The sequence below is a fragment of the Panthera uncia genome (genome assembly GCF_023721935.1).
Source record: "Panthera uncia isolate 11264 chromosome B2 unlocalized genomic scaffold, Puncia_PCG_1.0 HiC_scaffold_24, whole genome shotgun sequence".
NCBI classification, from domain to species: Eukaryota; Metazoa; Chordata; class Mammalia; order Carnivora; family Felidae; genus Panthera; species Panthera uncia.
In genome coordinates, this window is record NW_026057580.1 from 79,702,254 (window position 1) to 79,729,486 (window position 27,233).

Consider the following 27,233-nt stretch of genomic DNA (forward strand, 5'->3'; position numbering starts at 1 on the left):
TGCTAACACTGAGAGCTCAACATTTCAGACCTCCTCTTAACTATGATCCTTTTGTTATATGTTTCTAGTACAATTAGTGGTGAACTAAGCAAGATTAAAAAGTATCAACCTGTTTTCAGCCATTCGATGGCAGGTCTTCTCCATATCCAATCATTTCTTAACATATGTCACGTGTTTTCCTTTTATGGTTTACCACCATGATAGGACTCAGATTCAGCTCTAGTTATCTGTATAGTGATAATAGATTTGACTGCATGTCTCCATCTTCTTGAAATCAAATAAAATAGGACATTTCACAAGACTTCATCAAACAAACTGGGCAGGTCAAAGCATCAAATCACCATTTTCTATTTCAAGAAATATGCACCCGAGACACCCATAACCCTTATTTCATCCTTAACTCTAACAGTTCCCTAGTCCGACTCCACCCCTATCCATCCCTAACCCTCACCACCTCATCCCTGCTGCCCTGTGGTAGGTGGCCATGATGGAAGACCTGGTAGATGGTGGGTCACACATTACTTGGTCATTTTAAAAAATAATTAAACTAAACGTCTACCTGGTTTTTATTTTTAACCTGAGAAAGAATGTCTCCACATCAAAGTGGTTGCACTAAAACATAAACATTAAAATGTCAGAATTCCATAACAGACTACACACCCCTACTGAACTAATGTTCCTACAGCACAACTGTAACATACCACTCTTTTCTCAAGAATGCCCACTCCAAGCCCTTTGGCAAGACAACCTGGATGGCGGTCCAAGTAGACCCCATAACTGTCTTCTTAGCCACGCTGCCACCATTTCCTCACATTCCCCCTCAACTCCTGACAAACATTCCTGAAAACTATATTCTAAAAGTGGCCCAGTCTTCCCATCTCTGGTTTTACTGCTCCTTCTCCCTGGGACACTCTTACACTCACTCCATTGCCTCATCCACAAGTACCAGATTCTCACTGATGCCCCATGATCTATTCCATGTACTACCTCTTTGGAGAGTATTTTCATCATCATTCCAAGTTTTCTCTTCAGTATGGAATTGTTTCTCTCCTTCAAACCCAGTCACATTTTGTGGAAATTATTTTTTCTTGCTATATGTTACTTACTCTCTTTACCAGTATTATATAAGTTTCTTCAGTTAGGACTTTGCTTCATTCACATTCCCCTTACATTTCCCAAGCTTGAGTAGTGTGCAGTACATATTTGCTAAATTTAATAGATGCTTAGAGGGCTATGTTGTTGTCCTTGTGTTGATATTTTTAAAGTAGATAATGTTTTTACTATTATACATATTTACAAGCGTGTGTGTTTGTGTACGGTACATGGTCATGTTAGAACATTTGAAAAGTATAAAATACACAAAGCATAAAATAAAAGTCATCTATTATTCAATTACACAGAATTAACCAGGTTAATATTTTGATATATTTTCCTAAATATTTTCTTTTATATTTCTTTTTAAATAAATTTAAATTGATTCCAGTGATTTCCTCACCACAAAATATGTATGAAACATTGGTGTACATAAAATTTTACCCCAATTTATGATGATTTCCTTATAATTGGTTTCTCATACTGGTATTAGGAAACAAAAGAAGTATATTTTGAGGTTTCTTTCAGGAATGTTTTACCAATTTATATCCCCTCAACAGAATCTGATGGCTCCCATCTTGCCAAACCCTTGCAGGATTGAGTTTCATCATTAAAAACAATCTGGTCTAGTTGCACATGCCTGATGTAGGCAGGAGTGTCTTGAAATATCCACTTAAGGACTTCTGCCTAATTCTTTTTATAATTTGCTCTTCTCAATTCCTCTAGCTGAAGTTCTGCAGCTTAACTCCCCTTTGGCAATTTTGAATATGAGAATGTCAGCACTTCTGAATGTGTGTTACTAAAGTAGTTTAAAAGTCAAGTGAGAGACCTAATCCATTATTGATAGTAAGGCCTGTTGCAGCTGACTTAGAGATTGGAGCTACAGGCCTCAAGATACAGGTCATAGAAAATGACTACATATTCTATTTTGATTAGAAATGTCACCATTATTTGTTACTCTTGCTATGCATTCACTTTTAATAGAAGAACCTGACTTAGAAACATGATGATGTAACAATTTTATAAGTTGGTAGTTTTTACTTTGGTTTCTCTCCTGCTATTATACTTGATTGAAACTTGTATTTCATGGATTGTGAAGAGTTGTGACAATGGCTGGTGTCATGTTCTCCAGGTTGTCTTGACTTCTGCCTGTACCAGGCACACACCCGCAGCGACAAACTTAAATAAGCTTGTGTCTCCATGTTAAGGCTCAATAGCTGTGATTTACTTCAATCTGTTATCAACTTTCTCTGACAGAAAAAGTGGCTGGGCAGAACACCACACTTAATTTGTTCACAAAAGAAAGATCTTCCTGCCCATTCAGTTACATGATGGCTAAATGTATTGCAATTAGTTTTCCTTGTTGGTTTTACTTTAAGAAATAGTTTTGGCTAGAAAGAACTCTTTTAAGGAGGAATATTTTATCTAATATCCCACTAAATTGCCTATATTTTACCCTAGTCAGGACTCAGATCAGGGCACCTGGGTGGCTCAGTTGGTTAAGCATGTGATTCTTGATCTCAGCTCAGTTCTTAATCTCAGGGTCTTGAGTTCAAGCCCTGCATTGGGCTCCACTTGGAGCCTACTGAAAAAAAGAAAACCCAAAAGACTCAGATGTTCCTCTCCACATGCAAAGTGAGTCATCAGTGTAATTTAAGAATTTTATCTAGGTGTAGGGATTTATCTAAATGAATACACCAGAATTTGTGTCCCGGGGACCCCTGTAGGGTAAGGAGGGTTGTGTTTGAAGCCCCGTTAGCCAGCATTAACTGATTAATGGTGGGCACAGGAAAAAATAACAAAATAATGATTTGTCTAGAATTAGAATATACTTGAGATTTTGAGATAGATTGGTCAGTTCTAGTCCACGAATTTCAGAGGTCCTGACCATATAGTCATAGTGTACTCTAAGAGGCTTTCTCTCCATTATAGTCTCTTTGTTCTATTTAGTAATTCTGTATATGTGGCAGGGATATTTTGCTGACAGAGACTCATTTATCTTGTGGGTAAGTAGATTTATCATTGGAACCTAGAAGCCAAGAGTGTATGGATTCCTTCAATACATGTGTTCATAACTAGCAGGAAAAGGAAAAAAAAGGAATAACATTGTGTTTTGTCTGTGGCATCAGGATAAAACAAGTTATTATATTGTTATTTACAATATATTTAAATGTTATTTATAAGCGATTGTTGTATTTGTTATTTATAAATGGTAATTTACTGGTTGAAGAGGAATTGGGGTTGCTTATAGATTTAAACAAGCCAAATTTACCATTATTTAAGATTTTTAAAACAAAACTAAAAATTTAGAAATGATGGTCTATATTAAGATTACATTGTTTTCACTTTGAGCAGATGATAATCATGTGCTATCTTGGATGAGGAAAGTGTAACTCCTTGCTTTTCTCTAGACTTTCAGTTTTATAAACTGGAGTAGCCCTTGACCACCACTGTGTTCTGAGTGACCCAAGCAGATTCCTCCTAGTCCTCTTGAATCGAAGTGAAAAGACTCTCTCAGTCCAAACAATAGATGCTGATTGTAGCATCATGAAAGCAATGCAATCCAATCCCTCTGCATTCAAAATGTTGGCGTGAGACCTGAGCTTCCTACAGCATATGTCCACTCACAATTAAAAGCCATGATTATTTAACACCTTAGAATCCTATGGCAGGTTTCCTAGTGATTTGCGTTGAGAAGACATAGCCCTTCAGTAAGTCCCTTCATGCTTTCTTTTATGCACCCTATAAAGGAGAATATCCGGCAGCATCACTGTACATGGGCACCACTTCTAATTAACTTAAAAATTATTTTTTTTAAAATTTTTTTTAACGTTTATTTATTTTTGAGACAGAGAGAGACAGAGCATGAACAGGGGAGGGTCAGAGAGAGGGAGACACAGAATCCGAAGCAGGCTCCAGGCTCTGAGCTGTCAGCACAGAGCCTGACGCGGGGCTTGAACTCACGGACCGCGAGATCATGACCTGAGCCGAAGTCGGCCACTTAACCGACTGAGCCACTCAGGCGCCCCCCCCCAAAAAATTAAATTTTTTTAATGTTTATTTATTTTTGACAGAGAGAGAGACAGAGCATGAACGGGGGAAGATCAGAGCGAGAGGGAGACACAGAATCTGAAACAGGCTCCAGGCTCTGAGCTGTCAGCACAGAGCCTGACGTGGGACTCAAACTCACAGACCGTGAGATCATGACCTGAGCAAAGTCGGACGCTCAACCAACTGAGCCACCCAGGCGCCCTTCTAATTAACTTAAAAATTAAACCAGAGGACACCCTCAGACAAAACTGAAAAAGAGAAAATCTAACACATCTCTATAATAGGAATTGGATTTTATAAAAGGAGAATGACAGAGCAAAAGAGAATTACTAGGAGTCACAGTGTCATGAAGCTAATATTCATTAGCTAAGTATTTATGTATATAGGGGGAGATGGCTATTTTTTAATTAAAAATGTCATAAATGATATGTATTTGCCTTTGGGGAGAGCATATTCTGTTGACCACCCTTAAGAGGTATACATGTTGACACATCTGTATTCATGATAGACAATTTAAACAATAGCTGACATTTTGCCAAAGGTCTTAAAACAAACAGATATTATGTATGTAAAGTGTGCAAATGCAAATAGGGACATTATTTTTAAATTAAAAAATTTAATCTAAGAAGGTATCTTTGTTTTAATGCATATTTAGATTAGGATTTTACCATTTGGGAGGGCAAAATCATTTCAAAATATACTCATATCTTAAAAATTTTACTTTATTTATTTATTTTTATTTTTTTATTTTTTTAATGTTTGTTTATTTTTGAGAGAGACAGAGACAGAATGCGAGTGGGTTAGGGGCAGAGAGAGAGGGAGACATAGAAGCAGAAGCAGGCTCCAGGCTCTGAGCTGTCAGCACAGAGCCTGATGCGGAGCTCGAACTCACAAACTGTGAGATCATGACCTGAGCCAAAGTCAGACGCTTAACCAACTGAGCCACCCAGGTGCCCCATAAAATTTTAAATCTTTTTAAAAACTTATTTATTTGGGGGGGAGGGGCAGAAAGAGGGGAGAGAGCATCTGAAGCGGGCTCTGCACTGACAGTCAGAGAGCCTGATATAGGGCTTGAACCCATGAACTGTGAGATCATGACCCCTGCTGAAGTCAGATGCTCAAGTGACTGAGCCACCCAGGTGCCCCTCATATCTTAAAAAAATTTAATTATAAAAATACCATTAATGAAAAGTTAATGTATACTATTAATTACTTTTTTAAATGATCCATCACAGTTAATCCATGTTTCTTAAAACACTTATTAAAATTAAGACACTATTTGCTGAGAAATCATTAGAATTTAAGCATGTAATTTGTGTGCATTTTGTTTCAGAGATTGCTCATCAAATAGAAAAGCTTTCTAAGTGCTTGTTTTGAAATACAATGTGATATATCTTTGAAGGCTGATTGTTTCCTCTATCAAGAATTGACTATTCATTTTTTAACCATTTATTTATTTTTTCCCTTTTAAGTGTTAAGTAAACTATAGAAAATGTTAATAATTATTGTTTCCCTACATGTCAGAGCAATACCTATCTGGGTGAAATTTTGTTTCTTACACAATACTTTGTATCTAACCCATCTCCTTTATTATCTGGCTACCTGGGCAGCATGAGGTTTTAAGGGGCATTCAGAAGTTAAGAGATTGGAGGAGAAGCATCCTTCTGTATGTGTACTCCCCAGTTTAAACTGCTGTCTCTCTGTACCAGGTCAAGAGCCTTTGTTTTCCATCTGTTATTTGCATCCATTTACACATGGCTCATTACCAGTTATGAAGCAGGCATCGAAAAAGACATTCCAATTAGCTGGTCATTAAATAGTTTCCTGATTATTTTCCTTCAATTTGGCAAAATATGCTGGTTAGCATATTTTGGTAACAATCCTTATTTACCTCATGAAAGCAATGGAATGACTTGCCTAGGTTTGCCTGTCTAGTATTGATGAGACTAAAAATGTAAGATTATAGAGGTAGCTCCATTCTCTTTAGTTTCAGACACTGCACAGAATACTAGAGGTGGGGAATGGAAGCAAGGCTTTGGAAGTAGGGCAAACGTGACTTTCTTCAGGAATCTTAACCTTTTACAAGATAGGTAGAGTGTGTATACAAATAGCTTACACAACATTCATTCAAAAAGGTAGATATAAGTATACAAATGCTATTATACCAGCTAGAAAGAATACCCTCAAAAGACATATTTGGGAAAATATGGTGTGGTTAGCACATCAAGACACATCAAAGTTTTCTCCTTCTCCTTCTTTTTTTTTTTTTTTTTTGGCAATGTCTTGATTTTCTTTACTAGATTGGCCAAGAAAACTTTTTAATAAAATTTTCTGAATTCTCTATTAACAGAACTCTTAATTGAGCCTTTCCTAAAACCATCCAGAATGTTAGATCTGTATTCTTACAATGGCACCTTTCACTAGTCACTCTTGTAGTTTCATTCCATTCTCTTCAATGTTCTGGGCTGCCGTTTAGATCTTTCTGCCTGAGGGATGCCTTCCCCAATTTCTCCTCTTCCTAACACTTCTTTGTAAAGCAGACCAATCTTAATAAGTTTAAATATATCTGAAGGAAATATTGATAAGATCTAAGGAACTAGTAGTACCATCTGCTATAATAGCCACCTTCTTCTTTCTATACCTGGGCACACTTTTAGAGAGTATATATATATATTGTATATATACTGTATGTATATTGTATATATATATATTTTTTAAAGAGTATACATATATATACATATACTATATATATATATATATATATATAGTATTCCTATGAGGCATTGTAAAAATTATTCTCATAATTATTCTCATAATTCCAGGCTTTTAGATAGAATTTCATGTCATCTATATAAAGCTTAACTAAAAAAAATTAGAAGCACACACCAAGATGCCTAAATATTGCTTTTGTCTCTGGTTGGTAAGGTTATGAGTAGCTTTTTAAAAAAATTATACATTATTTGATGTTCAGAATTTCTACAATAATCATGTTCTCTAATTGTACTAAAAACATTAACAGAATAGTGCAATATTTTTAATCTCAGTATAATTTTAGAGAGAGAGTTATGGAATTAGAAGAGTAATTTCTAGGTATTGACTTATCACTGTATGCACTTTGCCATAGTGCACATAATAGTTGAAATTATGTGCTTCAGAAAAGTGCCGTAAAGGTAGAAAAGAAAAACAAGCATTGAAAAAAGGCTAACAAGGGTTGATGGGGGAGTGGGGGAGAAGAGAAAATGGGTGATGGACCTTGAGGAGGGAACTTGTTGGGATGAGCACTGGGTGTTGTATGTAAGTGATGAACCATGGGAATCTACCCCCAAAACCAAGAGCACACTGCACACACTGTATGTTAGCCAATTTGATAATAAGTTATATTTTTTAAAAAAGGCTAATGAACTTGGTTTTGAATGAGTGAGTTACACATACAATTTTTGCCTATGTTCACACTGAGGATACTTCTTAACACACTTGATCGTTTTATGAACCTTAGACAATCTTGTGAAACAAGACCAAAGTTGTGGATTTAATTCTCACGGAAGAGTTCATTTTGTTCATGTTTATGACTACAAACTGTACTGCGATTACACCAGACATTATTTTGATTTATGTGTTTTCAGATCTAACAATTTACTTGTAATAGTATTATCCTAACATGTAATTTTTTATTTCATCAGAATCAATTAAAAAATTGAATAATATATTAATGGTTCATTTTCTAATTTTTCTTCTTGAATAGCTAGACATGTAAGGCATACATATTTTTGCTAGAAATATATGAATAACTTACTTATGTATATTTGATACATATACATATATTTACCTCTCTATATAGTGCCCATACTGCCAATATCTATAATGTGTATATTGTTTATATGCCAATGAGGAGAAGGTAGAGGTTTTGCTTTGATTGATATCATTTTGTAATTGTTTGCAATAGCAATCAACTTTTAAGGAAACTCACATATTGCATGAAGGGAGTACTTCCAAATCTATCTTCTCCCAAAGAAAGATATTTACTTGAGCATATGGTCAACAGAGGCTTGGAGAAATGTTGAATTCCACTGGAGCTTTGGTGGGCCAAGTTTCCATTAACTCAAGCATTCAGGCAAGATAATCTGTGCAACCAGCACAACAAAGTTTACCACTCAAGAGGAAAATGAATGGGAGCAGGTGAATTGCCAAAAGCTTTCAGAAGGTAGAAATTCTGTTAACTTTCTTCCACCTATCTTGACTGCACTCTCACTAATTGCAATGTACTTCTTATTTCATTGTCTCCCATGAATAACACTGTGGCCAGCAGAGTCAATGATCAGCATGCTGTATATTGTTATTTTGATTATTATTTTGTACTATGCAGTGTTTTAGGACCAAATAACTACCCATTAAACCACATTATAAAATTGCCTCCATAGTCATTTCTATATGTGTAGAGTAAAAAAATAGATTATTAATATGGTAACCCAGTACTTAGGAGGTGTGTTTAATGGCTAACAGCTATGGTTGGCTGTTAGCAGTCCTATTAAATGTTTCATTTTGCAGATAAGGAAATTGTGGCTCAGTTTACTTAAATAGTTTACTTAAATAATAAATATCAGAATCTATTCTTTTCAAGAAACATCCACCTAGCTTTGCTATAGGACATATACACAAACACACAGACCCACGCACACATACACACACGTTTTCAAAATGTTGGGAATGGGAAGATGAATTACACACAGTCTGGAACTGAGTTCGATGCACAAAACAGAAATCTCTCTGGATAGTTCAAAGACAAATGGATTTAAATACAGGGAGTTCACGCTTTAAAACCTCATTGGAAGAACGCGAGGGATGACAATGTCATTAGCAGACTATGTCCGCTTTCTTGGTTTTGAGGTCACAGCCGTGCAGATGTGATCTAGAGGTCAAGAAACTGCTGTCTCCACCCTCTCACTACTCCCATCCCAGGGGTCTCTCACTCTCCAAAGTGCCACCTAGGATGTGGAAGGTAGTGTTCAGACACTGCGATAAAGAATTGCCCCTCTAGAGCTTGCCTAGCAGCTGCCACTGCAGCAACAATGTAATGGTGGCCTCTGTATGTAAATGTAATGACTGGTTCTTCAAATCTTGCTGAAGGGCTTCTCATCGACAGAATGACAGAACGTTGTTATTTAGAATCCCAGTTCTAAAGTTGTTTTGTTTTAGCCTTCCATCTCCTGCCCTATGGGGTGGGGCATGAAGTGGGTGGAAATGGATGCCAGGCCAAGCACCAACAGACCATATACAACACACAATCGCGCACTCAGAGCTCACAGTTTAGTAGTGGAGGCAGACAAATAAAGAGAAAATTTAAGGGTCTTGTGGCAAGTACGCTAAGATACTTAGACACTGTGCTCGTGATGACAGAGAATGGACTTTTCACGGAGAGAGTAGGGCATGAAAAAATGAGAAAAGATCAAAAAGAGCTTCCTTGAGATAGTGTTGCATGAGCTAGGCCTTAAAAGATCAGCACAAGAAGACAATTCAAAGAGGGAGGAAGGCCATGTCAGGCATGAGGGAGAGAACAAAGTCAACATGCTATAAAACTGCACTTGAACATAAACAGACATGAAGAGGCTGCAGGGAAGTGACATGGTGCCAAACAGGGGAGTGGACACAGTGGGGTTTGGGTTTTTATTGTGGTCATGAGGGTGAATATGAAAATATGAAGCTACACAGAGCTGAAGCTATAAATACTGCAGGGCTTCGGGCATGATTGGAAGTGAGAGAATCAGACTTCTGGTTTCCAGTTCTGTTTGTGAGAAGCTTGGAAGTCGCCACTTTGTCTTAACAAGTAAACAACTGAACAGACTGAGAAATCAACAACTCTTCTTAGATTCACAAGAGAGGTAAGGTATCAGGGAACACCACTATCAACAAGACTGGACGGGCAGACAGGTGAACACAGGGAGTCTTGGCTTACTGGAGCAGAGACTCTTAACAGGAAACAAACCATGGTGAGAATCAGTGTCCAGCCAGGACATCATGAAATTTGAATGACAAATTGCTGGAGTCTCATTGGGAATGAACTTGAGAGTTAAAAATTCCAGGGGGCCCAGTCTTGGGGGGCCATCCACGCTTTTGTGAGATTTACTTCTAGGAGCTGGACCAGGTTCTCACAGTAAATATTAGATAAAAATCCCCTTGTGTTTATGTCAGGGGGAAAGGAGAAGAAAACCTTTGAAATATGCCAGAGCACTCTGTTATTTTTACTGCCTTTTTCTCCAAGTTTTTATTTAAGTTCCATTTAGTTAACATTTAGTGTATTATTAGTTTCAGGTGTGGAATTTAGTGATTCAGCACTTACATAAAACACCTGGTGCTCATCACAATTGCCATCCTCTGTTCCTAACAGGGCTTGCCCTCAGGAGAAGCTAGTTAACCAGAGCATAATTTGCAAGGGTATTAATAGAACCTAACTGACCTAGGGGTGGGGAGATACCACACTCCAGCCTTCCGGTGGCAGAAGGGAAATACACAACTCTAGGCTACCTGTCCCACCTAAGGGAAGAGAAAAAAAAAACTGAGAAACACTTGGGAGTTCACAGTCCAGAGGCACAGACTCACGAAAAGACTGAAGCCTAATCATAGGACTGTGGAACATTTCCCTCCCATGACACCTCACCACCACATTACAGAAGGCCCATTTACAGCAGTTCCTTTTATCTGGTACATAATGTCTGGCTATCAAGAAAAAAATTATAAAGTATACTAAAAAAAGTCTAAAAACACAACTTGAAGAGTCAGAGCAAACTGCTCTAATGGATAAAGTAGACAACACACAAAAACAGATGGATAGTATAAGCAGAGAAATGGAAAGTCTAAAAAAGAAAAAAAAAATCTAGAGATAAAAAATGTTGTAACAAATGAAGAATGCCTTTGATGGAGTTACTATTAGACTGGACACGGCTAAAGAAAGGATCCCTGAGTTTGGGAATATATCAATAGAAACCTCCAAAACTGAAAAGCAAAGAGAAAGAACACTGAAAAGAAAAATGGAATAGAGTATCCAAGGACTGGAGGACAGCTACAGAAGGTATAACGTATGTGTAATTGTAATACCACAAGTAGAAGAGAGAGAGGAAGGAAACAAGGGCATCACAGTAAAGAGAAGGAAGGAATCGGATTATGTCATCCTTGTTTTGGACTTTGATGCCTGAGAGATGGCATTGAATCAGAATTTTAACCTGGATTAATTTGATTGCAAAGTCAGTGTTCTCCACTTTCACCCTGTCTTAAATGTGATTTGGTACTGATTAAGTCATTCTTTATGTAAAGATACAGTCAAGAATGCCCATGAACTCATGCTTAAGTTTTGTGTATATGTGTGCATATTCATTTTTCAATAGAAGAAGCGTGGCCTCTGTGTGATTTTGTTTAAAAATCACTGTCTTAAACACTTGGCATAAAACTTGATAGCTGGTGGTTATTCAGTTTTGTTCTAGAGATTAAATGCTCATTCAAGAGTGTATTTTAAAAGCATTCCAAGTAGTTCTGCTTCAGGTAATGCAATAGGTTAAAATTTCTCGAAGATCTTCCTGCCAGGAAGCACAAAGGTGTTAGGTAAATCACAGCAAAAGAATCACACCTACCCCTCACCTGCCTCTGGACCCTGAGACAAGAACACAAAGTCTACTGAAAAAACAAAGCAAAACAAACAAAAAAACCCAGGGAATAAGTGAAGCCTGGGTGGTTCTGGAGGCAAATGTTGGCTGCAGGAGCCTACAGATTTAGAGTGTAATGATTGCCTAAGGTGTGGGGTGGGCAGAAGCAGAGACTAGATTTGCACTAGTTGAGGGTAAATGGGGGACTAGATGTGAGATTTTGCATTCCTCCAGGTGTGGCACCCTTAGGGAAGGTTTGTGCTAGGAAAATCACTGCTGGCTAGGAAACCTTTAGGTAAACCTCTCTGCCTTTCCCATAAGCAGGTGGGAAAATAATAATAATGATAATATTGGTATTAATAATAATGGTAATTATCTTCTGTGATAGTCTGAGGCCATAATTATCTCATGAGGCTGAGGTTTGAATATACACTGTACAATCAGAAACCCCAAGATGGGAAATTAAATTAAAGCCAAACTAAGCTGATGGCACTGAGTAGGAGCTGATACAGATCTCATCTGGGGAAAAGCATCCTCAAGCCAGCTCCTTCAGGATTCCCAATGGATAATATTAGCCAAATATAAGTTCACCATAAACAAGATACTGTAAGCAAGATCAGTAGAGACAGTAAGCAAATTCACGCGCTCAAGGACTATAAAACAAAATAAGTATGTATTAATTAAATGGTTATGTTACTAAATAATGTTATTAATGATGGAATTAAAATAAGCAAAGACCAAGTAACTAGGGAATTAAAGTTACATGAAAATCTATTTTATACCCAATAAATTGGCAAAATTCAACAGATTGACAGTACCAAGTGTGGTATGGGTAAGAGCTGGAACTTTCCTCAATGCTGGGGGAAGGAGGGGTATAAATTGATATACTTGCTGTTACCAGTTGTGTAAAGCTGAAGTCTCTACACTCTGACTCAGTGTTAACAGTTCAGATGTATACCCCACATATACACTTGAACATGCCCAAGAGACATGTCCAAGAATGAAGTCTGCAGAGCAGCTGTACTGGTAATGGCAAACAGACAAAATATTTGGAAAACACCATGCATTGACAATACAAAATAAATTGTGAGGTATCATACAATGGTATACTATACAATAGTGACCATGAACTATACCTATGCATGTAGAAAACTCAAATACAGGAAACCTTAAAAACAATGTTATGTGACAACAGAAAAATATATTCACTGACATTTTGATAAAGTTTAAGTAGTTAGAAAACTTAACTCTCTCTCTCTCTCTATATATATATATACACACACATATATATATACATACATATATATAAACACATATATCCCTAAAATCTATATATACATGCCAGCAAAAACTATAATATATAAAAATAAATAAAATATATAAGATATAAACTATAGAACAAGTAAAATATTATATTTATATATTTATAATGTTTATAAAATAAAATATAAGCAAAAGAATTACAATATAAATTTTAAAATGTAGAAGATCAAAGAATAGGAATACAATAAACTTTAAGGTTATTAACCATGTTCTATTTCTTAAGGTGAGTGGAGGGCACATGGGTGTTTATCTTAGCATTCTCTTTATTGTGTATACATTATTTTCTTTTTATGTATAAAAATGTGATAACTTAAAAACAAACTATGTCTGTATTTCTATCTGATTCATTTCTATTATTGTAATAACTTCTTGATAAATGAAAACTATGTATTTATAAAAGAAGTAAGACACTGGCATTAAAGGAGACAAATTTTATCTTTAGTTATTCTTATTTATTTATCTAGTACTGTTCTCTTTTTATTTTTTAAGTTTATTTTTATTTATTTTGAGAGATAGAAAGGAAGTAGAGGAGGGGCAGAAAGAGAGAGAGAGAGAGAGAGAGAGAGAGAGAGAGAGAGAATTCCAAGCAGGCTCCACACAGTCAGTGCAGAGCCCGATGTGGGGCTCAGACTCACAAACTATGAGATCATGATCTGAGCCGAGATAAAGAGTTGGATGCTTAGCTGACTGAGCCACATAGGCAGCCAGTACCGTTGTCTTTTTATAATGTGTTAGTCTCAGAGATAGATATCGCTTGGCAAAAAAAAAAAATGCTTATTCGCTCTGAAAATCAATATGCAAAACCACGAATTAATTATTAATGTTCCAAAGTGTCCCCCCAAAACTAAAATATTTTAATGGGGTTATGCCATGTGTGTTTTTGACTAGACAATCTTGTTTAAGAAAATATTAAATTAAAAAAAACGCATCTGATTATTTCAGTTCCTTTACTTTTCATTTGTTCCCATTCATGCTCTAAATAGAATCCAGAAGAATGCTAATTATCATGATACGCCTTGAGAGAGACTTCTAGTGGTATAGCCCTTTTTTTTTTAAAGAAGACTTTTGTAGTCAGTTCAGTGTGGAATTTTTCAACTAGTAGCAAGAATCAGTCCATTTATGTGGCTTCCTCAAGTGCACTGTGAGATGTTGTAATTCATTCAGCTGAAGGATTCCCTTCATATTGTAGAGTGAATGGGATGCACCTATTTAGTTACAGATAGGAAGAAAAGCCCTCTCTACCTCTCTACGTCACTTCAGATTCGAACCTTACACAAGTGAGTTCTTGTTGAAGAGGAGGGTGGCTTTCTGACAGGCCCGTTTTCATCCTGTGGGGTGAGCTCAAAGGGTTTTGACTTAATTTAACCTAGCAAAATACAACCCCAAATTTCTTACACTACAACGCTAAGGTTTTATTTTGCGTAAGTCTGTTTCCCCTTTTTTATGGCTGAGATAAGGGAAGGAGAATGTTTATAATGAAGTTGACAAAATAAGATAAAGTGAGTTTTGAAATATAATGGTGCTCACATTGTTGTTGACTACAGTGAACTTAATAAAATATTTTAAATTAGGTACACTTTAATATAAATATAAATGATTTAAATACAACACTTATCTAACTAGATTCAGTATTTGACAAATAAATAAAAGTATTTATTTCTTCTTCTTGGCCTATAATGACTGTTAACAATTTGTAGGCTTAAAATATGGCACTCTTAAAAGCGCTGAAGTTAGTAATTAACTGTTCTTGAGAAGGATTTGCTTTATTACATATTGCTTCACTTTCGGTATGAACATTATAATGTTTAATATGGTAAGGGTCTTTCTTATTCATCTTGACTATACAAATAATCTCATTTAAGTGTGTGGAATAACAAATTTATATACCATATGATTTCCTTAAGCCTTCTCAATATATTAAAGCATGTTTTGATTTTTCTCCCCGCTTCGTGTTACTCTAGGATAGTTTCCCAGCACGATTTGGAGGAATTCATTTTGTCAATCAGCCATGGTATATCCATGCCCTGTATACCGTGATCCGGCCTTTCCTAAAGGAGAAGACTCGGAAAAGGGTATTTGTTTGTTTCTTTGTTTTTATACTTTTTTCTCCTCCCACATTCAATGAATTATGATGCATAATGTGTATATAATATCAGGTGTGGTAAATGTACCTCTATATTGCATGTAAATATTCAACATACAAGATATTTAAAAATTCTTAAAGACCATATAAAAGAAATATTCAAAAGCCCGCAAGCCTGCTTGTCTATTTTCCCACAAATTGGGAGAACATGTCAGTACATTCATGATAAAGCCCCAGTTTAAAGTAAAAAAAAAAATTATGCCATGTTACTAGTTTGTTATTAGTACACCTAATTTCAAGTAAGATCTAGAGAAAAGTTATCATTTTATTAGTGGATATATGAATGCTAGTTATTTCACAATGTGTATCATATTGAATATAGTGAATTTTGTGAAATCTAATATAATTTTGTGGTGATCATCATGATCGATCACACATTTCAGAAAGAATGCTGATGTTTAAAAATATTAATATTTGTTTAGATTGCAAGTTACTTGAGTTCTAAGGCTCGGTTTCATTTAACAATGAGGATATTCAAAGTACATGCAACAAAATAATCATTTTTTCTGCAAATAAGATGATTTATATAAAGCGTTTAGCACAGTGCATGGTACGTGATAAATGCTGAACGCATTTCTCATTATTATTAATAATACAGACTTTAAAATGTGTTTTAACGCACATTATTTCATTTTAGCCTCCAAAAGTTTCTGAAGTGTAAATTTAGTAAGCAGTATCTCCTATCTCGGAGCTAAGGAAAGTAAGTCTTAAGATGGAGTAACTTGCTTACTCAGTTCCACAGCTATAAAGCTCGTATAGGAATCCAGACATCTCCAGATTTAGAGCTATTTTTACCACCGTGCTGTGACCAATTTTCAAACGATTAGTTCCAAAGTAAAGTATGCTTTACTTCTAAATCTTTATTGAAGGCAATTTTCCATGTTTCCCAATGAATGAGAAGGCACTTCAGGTATTTCCATGCCATGTTGTAGAAGCCTCCTTGTGAGCATAAAAGAGAAGTAATTGTTAAGTATGTGTTTGTATCAAGCATTAGTGAGCAGAAGGTCTTCTGGATATGAATTTGTTGAAAATGTTTCAGTAGTTTAGGAGGAAGAATTCTGTAAACAATTATAATTTATATCAGGAATAGTTTCTACCAGTGAGAGTCAAATTAATTTACATGTTAGAATTCAGAAAAATGTATTGATGTGCTTCACAAGTAACACTTTCAAACTTTGTTTTATGAAGAGATGATCAGGTGATCCAAAACACCTGCTGGGGCTTTTAGTACGTATTATACTAGTGAATGCTTCTGTAGTATTCACTCTATGCCACATGCTGTTCTAAGTACTTTACATATGTTAACTCATTTAATCCTTACAACAATGGCTCAAGGGGAAGCATTGTTATTTTTCTCCCTCTATAGATGGGAAAATGAGTTACAGAAGGTTAAGCAAATTGCTCTAAATCACAGCTAGGAGGTAGTAGAGCTGAATATGTGGATTTATGGGAAAGACAGTGCCAGACAGAGGGCATAGCAAAGACAAAGGCCCTTAGGTAGAAACATGCCTGGTATATACCCTTAGCAAAAGCAAGGAGGCTCAGAAAGCTGGAGCAGAATGAGCCGCTGAGGAGGGTAGTAGAGGATGGGATAGAAGGGGGTATGGCGTGGCAGATCACATGGGGCTTTGTATTCCATTGCAAGGGTCTGGGCTTTCAGTCAGAGTGAAATGAGAAATACTTTGAAAGACTATGAGTACAGGGGTGACTTGTTCTGACCACAATGTTCTGCTCTGTTAAAAAGACTAAAGAGGATCAAGTTTAAAAAATGAGGAAAGTTCCAGGTTTGCGGTTATTTGAGTGAACTGAACAGTTTTGACAATGCCTAGAAAAATTCTTTGGTAGCATTATTCCAGATGGAAGTGAGGTATCTGAGCTTTACCGTTTTAATTAAAACTATATGACTTATAAATAGTTATAGGTTAAAACACTTTTAATTTTTACTTAAATAATTAATGTAATGAACAAAGCAATTATATTTCTTTACAGGTATTCCAAGTGATGCATTCAGCATCACCACATTACTCAAACACTTCCTCAGATGTTATAAATCTATGCTGTGAAAAACTGGTAAAAGAAAACTTAAGGAATAATTGTGAATCTTTTGTCACAAAAAGGAAACACCTGATTTTCTGTTTATTTATTTATTTATTTATTTATTTATTTTCATTAAATGAAATCTGACTTTGAGTCTCCAACATGCTGGACGATAGGCATATGAACCCGAAGTGGTAGAAGGGTCCCTTCTTCCCAAAATCTCATTGATATCTGGAGTCTTTCATGCAGAACCAAACTTCCCATCCATCATGGCCACTTGACATCTTCATTGTTGAAGCCAGTACTAGTTCCTTGAATAAAGGTTTCCTTCTGCTCCCAAGTTATCTGTAATTAAGCTAGAAACCAATGGCTAGGCTTCAACTCTCATGCACCCTTCAGCTATTCTAGGGCTGTGGTCTTGCCACTCACCAAGAGATGACAGGATATAGCTTTCCCTACTGATGGGTGCAGATTTCCACCTGTTCCTCCATATGGTGGACTCTGCTATTCTTTGCTAATTCCCAAATGTATTTCACTTTCCTCCCTTCCACTCAGGTCACTTGCCATAATCTCTTTAATGGCATGGTTTAGGGAAATAAAATAGAAGCATTATTTAGGCTAATTCATAGAATTGTAAGGTACACTGAGGCTAGGGAGCCCACAAAGACAAGACTTCCTGAATGAAATGGTGGAAGAGAAAAATATAAGGAGAAAAAAAATAGCAAAACTTTAATAAATCATGCCGCTATCAACAACTAGTTAAAACAAAGAAAAATCTAAAGCAAAAATTAAATAGTTGGATTATTGCAATGCATCCTTTTGCCCATCCCAGAGGTGCATTCACATTTAAGAGTTCTGGAATCTTCATATAGTATATATTTTTCAAGAAACCTTGGGTTTGGAGACATGACAGTATTTTATGAATTGTCAAAACAGTAAATGCACAGTAAAACTAAGTAAACTATATAATATGCTAGATGGTGAGAAATGATATAAAGAAACATGATGTGGGGAAAGTGGACAGAACTTTCCAGGTTGGGCAGGGTTACGATATTAAAAAGGCTCACCAGAGGAGGTCTTCCTGAAAGGAGACTTTCAAGAAAAGGCTTGCAGGAGATGGGAGAATAAGCCATAGGAATATCTAAAGGCAAAAATCCTCAGACAGAACATCCATTGCAAATGTTCTGGGACAAATGCATGCATGGTATGCTTTACCAGGAAGTAAAGGGGTAGGTGTGTTCAAAGAAGAGGTTTATGGAGGACCTTACAGGATTTACTCCTTGAGAAAGGAGAAGCCAATGGGGAATTGTGAGTGGAATAACATCATCTGACATGGTCATTCTGGCCGCTGTGTTAAGAATAGAGCACAGGTGGCCAGAGTTGCAGTGGGGAGAACAATTAGAAGGTTAGTGCAGTAATACAGTTTGAAGGATGATGATAGCTTCATTTAGGGTTGTGAGGTGGAGTTGGTCAGATGTTCAGATTCATGATATATTTTGAAGAAAGAACCAAAAGGATTTACTGACAACTTAGAGAGGAATTAAGGATGGGTTGAAGGTGTTAGCCTGAGAAATTAGAAGCAGTCATACCACTAACTGACATTGAAAACAGGGAGGAACTGATTTTGAGAAGAAAGTTGTGAGTCAGTTTTGGACATATTAAGTTTGAGGTGCCCATCGAACTTTTAAGTGGAAATGTTAAGTAGAGAGTAGAAATAGTGATATAAAGTTCAAAGGAGAGGTCTGGATTTGATATATAAATGTTTCAGTGTATGGACAATATTTAGGTCCACTGGACTGAATGAGGTCACCAAGAAGTAAGTACACTTAGAGAAGAGAACAAATCCAAGAACTGAAGCCTGGAAGTCTGTGACATTAAGATGTTGGGATGATGAGGAATAATCAGCAAAAGAGACCGAAAAGAAGCATCTGTCAAAGTAGGAGAAAATCGTGAGATGCTGGGAATGTTTCAATGAGGAGAGTCATTTATATCCAGTGCTGTTGAGAGTTCAAGAAAAATAAAGGCTGAGAATCGGACACTGAATTTAGCAATGAGAAAGAGCCTGACAAGAACTATCTCCATGTTATCGTGGGAGGCAAAGCCTGTTTGGACCGGATTCAGGAAAAATGGGACTAGAGTATTTGGACAGTGAATATAAACAACTCCTTTGATGAGTTTTGTTATAAAGAGAAGGAGAGAAATAGAAGAATAACTGGAAGTAGAAATCTGGCCGTGAGAGGTTTTGTGTGTCTTTTTGAGAGGGAATGGAAAGAGAAGAGTTGGCAGGTTTGTTCTCTAATGGGAAAGATCCACCAGACGGAGGAAGTGCGATGATGTGAGAGAGACTGGAAAGAACTGCTTGAGCAGTATAACTGAGTAGAGGAGAGAAGATGGATCCTAGTGCACAGGTGGAGAGGTTGGCCTTTGTAGAGTTTATCTTTCCATTGTACTAGAAGCGGAGGCACAGCATATGGACACAGATGCTGGTGGGTGGGTCTCATCTGGTTGCCCTATTTTTTCAGTGAAAGAGGAAGCAAGGCCAAAGCTGAAAATGATGTTGAGGGAGGAGGTAGCAGAATGTTAGCAAAGAGAGAGGAAGTAGTGTGCTAGGATTCCATTTACCTCCCTAAGGATTTATGATGATAACTCATGCGTGACTTGAAAGGAGGTTTGTTACGTGAAGAAACACATCTAATGAAATAAGATTGTATAACTAATAAAATAAGAGTTTCAGGTGCCAGAACTTAACTTACCACCGGCCTCAATTATTTTAATTTCTCCTAAGAAGAACCTAAGAGTGTGTGTGTGTGTGTATGTGTGTGGTGGGGGTAGGTAGGGGGACTGTTGTGCTCTGCAAAGAGGAGTGGAAGTGTGTGAAGTTTGCAATTGGCCTGATGTACTTGGCAGCAGATGGCATCTTCTCCCTCCGTTGGCCCCACATCAAGTATTTCAGGCAGCCATTTCCTCTGCCTATTTTGGCCAGTGACCCTCTCTCACCTGCTTTTACTGGTCCATAATCTGTTGAAATTACTTGTTGATTGATCATTCCCATCCCTATCATTTTGTTTGAATACTGTAGACTAGTTTTTCTTTGTTTTCCCATATATTTACTTTAGCGGACTTTAAAAATACAGACAGCGAAGATAAATATATTAGCCTGTTTGTTCATCATGAACCTGAAATATGAGTCACTTTTAAACTATAAGTGACTATTTCTAAGTTACTTATAAACTATAATCCTTAAACAAATGTTCTATAAATTATTTGAGATGACAACAATGCTTTTTCAGAGAAGACCAATCTATAGTTTTGAGATTGAAATGAAAGAAGAGGAAAGAGGTAGTAATTCATGGAGGAATAAATCTTGCATCTGTAGCTTGAATAATTTTCCAGTTAAAAAAAAAGCTAGATGTAGACAGTAATACCAACAATTAATGTATACATACATCTTTACATTTTCACTCCATTATTTTATTTTTATTTGAACAATAAATATAGAAACCACTAGTAGAGAAGATGCTGGCAACATTATAGAACTTAAGTCCTTTGGGATGTGAACCTTCACTCAACCTTTCATTATGATGATGCTAATCTACTTTTATTTACATTACACACTTTGCATTACAAAGCAGTAATTTAGTGGTTACAGTGTTCTTATTTTTATTGATGATAAAGAAAAAGCCAAAGTAGTAACAGCTTTTGGGCTTAATAACTTGGATGGGCTCTACAGTTGATGAGTCCCTTATGAGAATGGTCTATTTTAACAGCATTCATTATGCACACCATTAGCTCTGCACAACTAACATCAGGATGATGTACAGATCAATATGCACATTGGATTCTACTCATGACCTCAAACTATAAATTTTGGGTTCCACCTCTTTAACCCAACCACCCTCTGACTTTCTAGAAACTACTTAAAATTCCTATGCCTCAGGATTTTTATATGAAATATTAGTATAACTATACCATCCCTGTCTGTTTTACAGAGTGGATGAAGGACTTAAATATTTTAACAGACATGGAAAACTCTTATTTTTGCTTTTCCTAGCCTCACTCCCTGCTCCTAGCCTTTGGATTGTATTTATTCTCCTGTGTGTGTTTCCCCTCACCCTTGTTGCATTTGTAGATATTTTTGCATGGTAACAACCTGAACAGTCTACACCAACTAATTCATCCTGAGATCCTGCCTTCTGAGTTTGGAGGAATGCTGCCCCCTTATGATATGGGAACATGGGCAAGAACACTGCTAGATCACGAGTACGATGATGACAGTGAATACAATGTGGACTCCTACAGTATGCCTGTAAAAGAGGTGGAAAAGGAACTCTCTCCCAAGTCCATGAAGAGGTATGCTGGAGGTGGCTGGGAAGTGGGCTGGAGCCAGTGTGAGGGTGCCCCCAGTTAACTCCAGGTTTTATACTTTTGGGGAATAGATATTTGGTGGGATTTTAAATCCTTTTATGCCTCCATCAGTATATGTCTAAGAAAGTTAAGTCAAAGATAAAGTCATACAAGGTAATGTCAGCACAGTTTTGTTCCATATTCACAGAGACTCTAACAAGGCTCTTAACTGAATGAGCCACCCAGGTGCCCTTCAACCACTTGGTCTTAATCAACTCTACATCCTCCTCATTCTGGTCACTCCTTATCAGTCACTTCCTTTATTTTTTTGTCTGTCAAATCACTGATTTTATTTAATTCTATTTCCTCTCCCCAAATTTAAGCTTCATGAAGACTTCAGTGGCTTTGTCTGTCCTGTTCTCTGAATTGCCAGTGCCTGAAGTAGGGCCTGGCACAAAGAGAGGGTATTCACTGGGTACCAGTGGAGTGAATGAAGGAGTGCTCTGCTGTCAGTGGCCCCTTTTAGATGCCATGTCCAGAATTGAATAGGTGACATCTGATGCTATCGCTACTTGCATTTAGGTTCCAGAACCCTAGCTTTGCCCTCAGTGGCTTCCTTTGATTTCTGTTTTTGACTCTATTGCTGTGGTTCAGGCAGCGAAAGCACATTGCTGACTCATATTGAGCTCCCTAACACTAGAAGGCTCTTTACTTACAGATCCATATCCTCATAATTCTCTCTTTCTGTGTTTAGCTTTTTCCTCCAAGCAGACAATTTTAATTGATTAACACCATCTTGTTAGATTTGGCTCAGTCTGTCCACCTTTTGAAGTCTTTTTGGATCTTGATTTTCTTCTCCAATTAATTAGGCCGTTCTGTCCTCTGACGACTTGGCTCACAGCACATTGACCTCCCAACCCTGAGTTTCTTGCTTCTGACATGGATTGATTAGAATTTCAGACATCCTTTGTTTGGGGTAGGTTTTGTATTATGTGAAGTTCTTAGGGTGCTATCTGAAAACTTGTGAAGAATGAGCCTAAGAAAGTTATTTCACTTGAGTCTCATCTTCTCTAAGTCAGGGAATGGCAGTTCCCTGTTAAGAATGGGAGAAAATTGTCTCCTCTTCTCCATCCCCCCCCCCAGTTTTATATTATCATTAGATTGAGAGGGAAAAAAATCATTCCTTTGCCAAAGACTTGTAGATATTTCCTCCTTTGGGGGCATTTAGCTAGAGGTGTAGGAAGAAGACTTTCTGCCTCTGTGTCAATTTGTGGAGGAATACCATAGTCCATGAAAAGATACAAAGTTCAAAAGATTGTGGGTGTTTCAAAGTGGAGGAATGTCTTTTGCCTTATATCTCTAGTACCTAGGATAGTGCCCAGGGTAGGCACGTAACAGTTGAGTGAGTAGCAATATTAATATTGCCATGGTAATATGAGCTCAGATTTTATTGAATAATATTCCACATCTGTTGTTACTACATGTCAAACTCCATCTAATGCTTTGTATATGTTGACTTGTTTGCTTCTATAAATAACTAATAGGTTAGAACTATTCCTCTCTCATTGGTGAGGAGATCCAGATAAAGAGAAGATAAGTAACTCCCACATGCCACATAGACACAAAGTAGCACTGCTAATATTGGAAAACCAACAATCCAATTCCATCAGTCGTTTCCTTAACTGCTACCATTTGTGACCTGCCAAAGTTTGTGCTGGACTTTATGCATGCATTATTGAGTTTGATCCTTAGTACATCTGTATGATGTAGGTGTTGTATTCTCCCTCTTAAAGTTAAGAGAACAAAATCTAGGAAGTTTAAATAGCCTTCTCATGGTCACAGAGCTAGCAAATAGCAGACCTGGAATTGGAATCCACTTCTGTCCAAAATCTGTCCTCTTAAACACAAAGGTATAACGCAACATTGTGGGTGCATAATAAATGAATAAATGACAACTGAGTGATTAAATTTAAGTTATTGGGTTTCATGCAAAAAAAAAAATAGAGGTTATTCATTGCAAAGATAGTAGAGGCTATGTGGAGAAGGTTCCCATATACTATGAGTTAATGATAAACAACTCCTTCTATTGTAGCTGAAACAGACACATTCACTTATGATCCCGCACAATTATGATCCTGCACAAATAGCCCTGTTGTGAGGTACCTGAGTGGCTCAGTTGGTTAAGCATCCAACTTCAGCTCAGGTCATGATCTCACGGTTTGTGAGTTCCAGCCCCACATCCGGCTCTCTGCTCTCAGTGCAGAGCCCACTTCAGATCCTGTGTCTCCCTCTTTCTCTGCCCCACCCCTGTTCATGCTCTTTCTCTCTGTCAAAAATAAATGAACTGAAAAAAAAAAATGCCCTGCTGTTTTTGTATAACACAGCAAAAAAAAATCTGGACTAAAATAATGGTACACTTGGGACAATTAAATACCAAAAACTCTTAATCAGAAATCGTTTCTGCCTGGCTTGTTTTGTTGAGGAATTGTTCTACATATGGAGCCAGCGTTCATCATCCAACAATTCTGATACTGGTAGTTCATGATAAAAGCAAACTAAGAATTTAATCCCAGGTTGAATAGTGCACTGTAATTTAAAATATTAAAATAACCATATTCTCTAATCACTCTTTAAAAATAGTCAAGGAACTTAAGGATTTAAAAGACTGTATGTGTGTGTGTGCACATGTGTGTGTATGATATATGTTTTCATAGAACCCTTTGGCAAATGCTTAAATTGTGCACTTTGTGCTGCCTGAAGAGCTTTGGCATGTACTTATTCAATATTATTAGGTTATGCTTCAACATTTATAGAATAAATCTAACTTTGTGAGAATTTTAAAATGGATTTTCTGTTAAGAATTTCTTTTTTTATAGGATAAATGGCTTTATCTTTATTACTCTTGCTTTTAAATGCTTAATACCAAACTTCTTTCAGTTATGGAAACTATTTATTGGGTAGAATTCAAGATATTAAGATCCTGTTGTGTAACAGACTGTGATACACATTGTGTTTACTGTAAGGAGAGAAACTGATCATGTCCCTGCTTATGGAATTTACTAGTAGTCACGTTAATACTTTAGTGCAGGGCATCAAATGAATTTTTTTTTGTTTTAACATGGATTTTTCTTAGGAGACCATTTTTTTGTTTGTTTTTAGTTGAGTCCAAGTAAAACAGTGTTAAAGGTCTAATTCCTAAGTGTTTTGTGCCATTTTCCACTGTGTTAAAATGTTATTTTATTCATCAAATAAATTATTTTTCCTAAGATATGGGGCGCTTGGGTTGCTCAGTCGGTTAAAGGTCTGACTTTGGCTCAGGTCATGATCTCTTGGTTCCTGAGTTCGAGCCCTGCATTGGACTGTGTGCTGACAGGTCAGAGCCTGGAACCTGGCTCGGATTCTGTGTTTCCCTCTCTCTCTCCGCCCCTCCCAGCTCATGCTCTGTCTCTCTTTCTCTCCAAAATAATAAACATTAAAAATTATTTTTCTGAAGATAAATTATTATTGCCTTTAAAAATGATACACAATCCCTTATTCCTTCTTTTCTTCCTCCTTCTTCTCTCCTTCCTCCTCCTTTATTTCCCCTTCTCCTCCCTGTACCTCTCCCTCTTTTCCCTCCACTGTCTCTCTCTCACCCATCTGCTCATTCAACTTTAGTTGGTCTCCTTTCTGATATACACATGTATAACCTATTACTGAGATAAAATAGTGAAAATGACTTAGGAAATAAAACATTCCTATTTTAATGTCCTCCCCTTTCTTTGCACTCCCTCTTTAGAGATGAATTTAGGTTTATTTAAATAAAAGAGTCAATTAATCAGTTAATCCTATAATTATTTTTGCTTTGATAATTAGTTCCATTGCTGTTCTTTTTCATTAGCATGTGCAGTTGTATTTTAGCTTACAGTCTTTTTTTTTTTTGATACTTAATGAGGTCTGCTAAGAGGCATATTGCCACAGCAATAGCCAATTGGCTGGAATGCAGCGGGGGGGGGGGGGACTTCATTACTGAGGAGAATTTTAAAAGGGCAGCTGCTTCTTTAATGCCATAGCTATTAAGAATGCAGTTTCCTGCCATAACAGTAGTATGTTTCATTGACTTTCCCCCTGCCCAGTTTCAAGTTGTTTCCTAATGATGAATTGAGATATAATCCCTACCTACTGTCAAAGGCATGTATAAGGAGTTCGAATGATTGCTCTTGTAATCACAAAGTGCTGCTGCCTCAACAAGAGGGATTTTTACTCTTTTAAAGCCTTAAATCGTTTCATGAAACTTTCCAGAGTAAGACTGATTTTATTCAGATGCTCTAGTGGGAAATAAACAAAAGCTCACATTGAAATTTTGATTCCTTTTCTTTTCCTATTGTGGTCATCCAAAATAGAAAATGATGGTTAGGGATGCTTGGGTGGCTTGAATGTTTGAGCAATGGACTCTATTTCCACTCAGGTTCTGATCTTACGATTGGTGAGGTCTAGTGCTGCATGGGGCTCCACGCTGACACCGCAAAGTCTGTCTTGGGACTCTCTCTCTGTCCCTCCACTGCTCTCACTCTCTCTTTCAAAATAAATAAATAAATAAACATTTAGAAAGGTGGTTAAAATGCACATTCGTGTTGAATTTGTTTCCAAGAGCTCTTTAAAACAGGAACCAAGGCTCCTATCACTTCTACATCATTTCTCATAACAATAGTTTCACTGTAATAATTTTCCACTTGGGGATGTGCTATTATCATCCATCTGTCCTACGCTATAAATTCTCACTCTCAAAGAAAAGACTCTTGATCGATTGGGAAGAGTAGAACTTAAGCCTATTATGGTACATTTAGAATTCTTTGCTGCTCATTATTTTATTTAGAGCTCAGAGGGGATTTTTTTCTCCCTCTGATGCAAAACCCATGGTAAGCATGTCTTTCTGTAAACGTGCAGCATTCTCAGTTCATAAAGCCTTTGATGTAGGGAAGATAATCCGCATCCATGAGAGCAGTAATAATGGAGAAAAGACAGAGAAGGGAACATGATTATTTGGTAATAACTCTCTGACATTGGCCTTATCATTTCCAGATCCCAGTCAGTAGTGGATCCTACAGTACTAAAACGCATGGATAAAAATGAAGAAGAAAACATGCAACCTTTGCTCTCTCTGGACTGATAAATTCTCTACACTCTCCATGGATTAGAAATGGAAGGTACTTGTTTTCAGCAACAGGGACAGCACTGTGGAAGAATGACCAGCTGGAAACTTATTTATTCATGTTAATGTAGCATAATATATAATAAGGCATTGGGCTTTCCCATTTGCCTGAACCATGGGTGCCCTGGTCTGGAGTTAAAGAAAAAAGTCAATAATTTATTCTGTAAGTGCCAAGTTCTTTGTAAATATAATGTAATCTTCATGTCAAGTTTGTAAACTTTGGTAGTAACTTAAATTGGAAAAGATTGGCTCATGAGACCATACCAGTGATATGAATTATAACAAAAACCAGAAAAGACACATACACAATGGAAGCTAATTAATGTAGCCCTGTTTCCTATGAAGCCATATTTCAGCTATCGTAGTGATTGTTTCATTGTTTTTCTCTGAAATTGTCATATTCCAATGTACTTTTAATGGA

General features: G+C 36.8%; 1 protein-coding gene across 1 annotated transcript in view; it reads left to right on the plus strand.

Annotated features, from left to right (window-relative positions):
• CLVS2 (clavesin 2) overlaps positions 1–26,904 on the plus strand; it is a 63,746-nt gene extending 36,842 nt beyond the window's left edge. Inside the window, exons 3-5 of the mRNA XM_049654295.1 lie at positions 15,059–15,169; positions 21,407–21,627; positions 26,683–26,904. Of these exons, the coding sequence (XP_049510252.1) occupies positions 15,059–15,169; positions 21,407–21,627; positions 26,683–26,770 (420 nt within the window). The 3' untranslated portion in view covers positions 26,771–26,904. The remainder of the gene's footprint in view (positions 1–15,058; positions 15,170–21,406; positions 21,628–26,682) is intronic.
• The last annotated feature ends 329 nt before the right edge of the window (positions 26,905–27,233 follow it).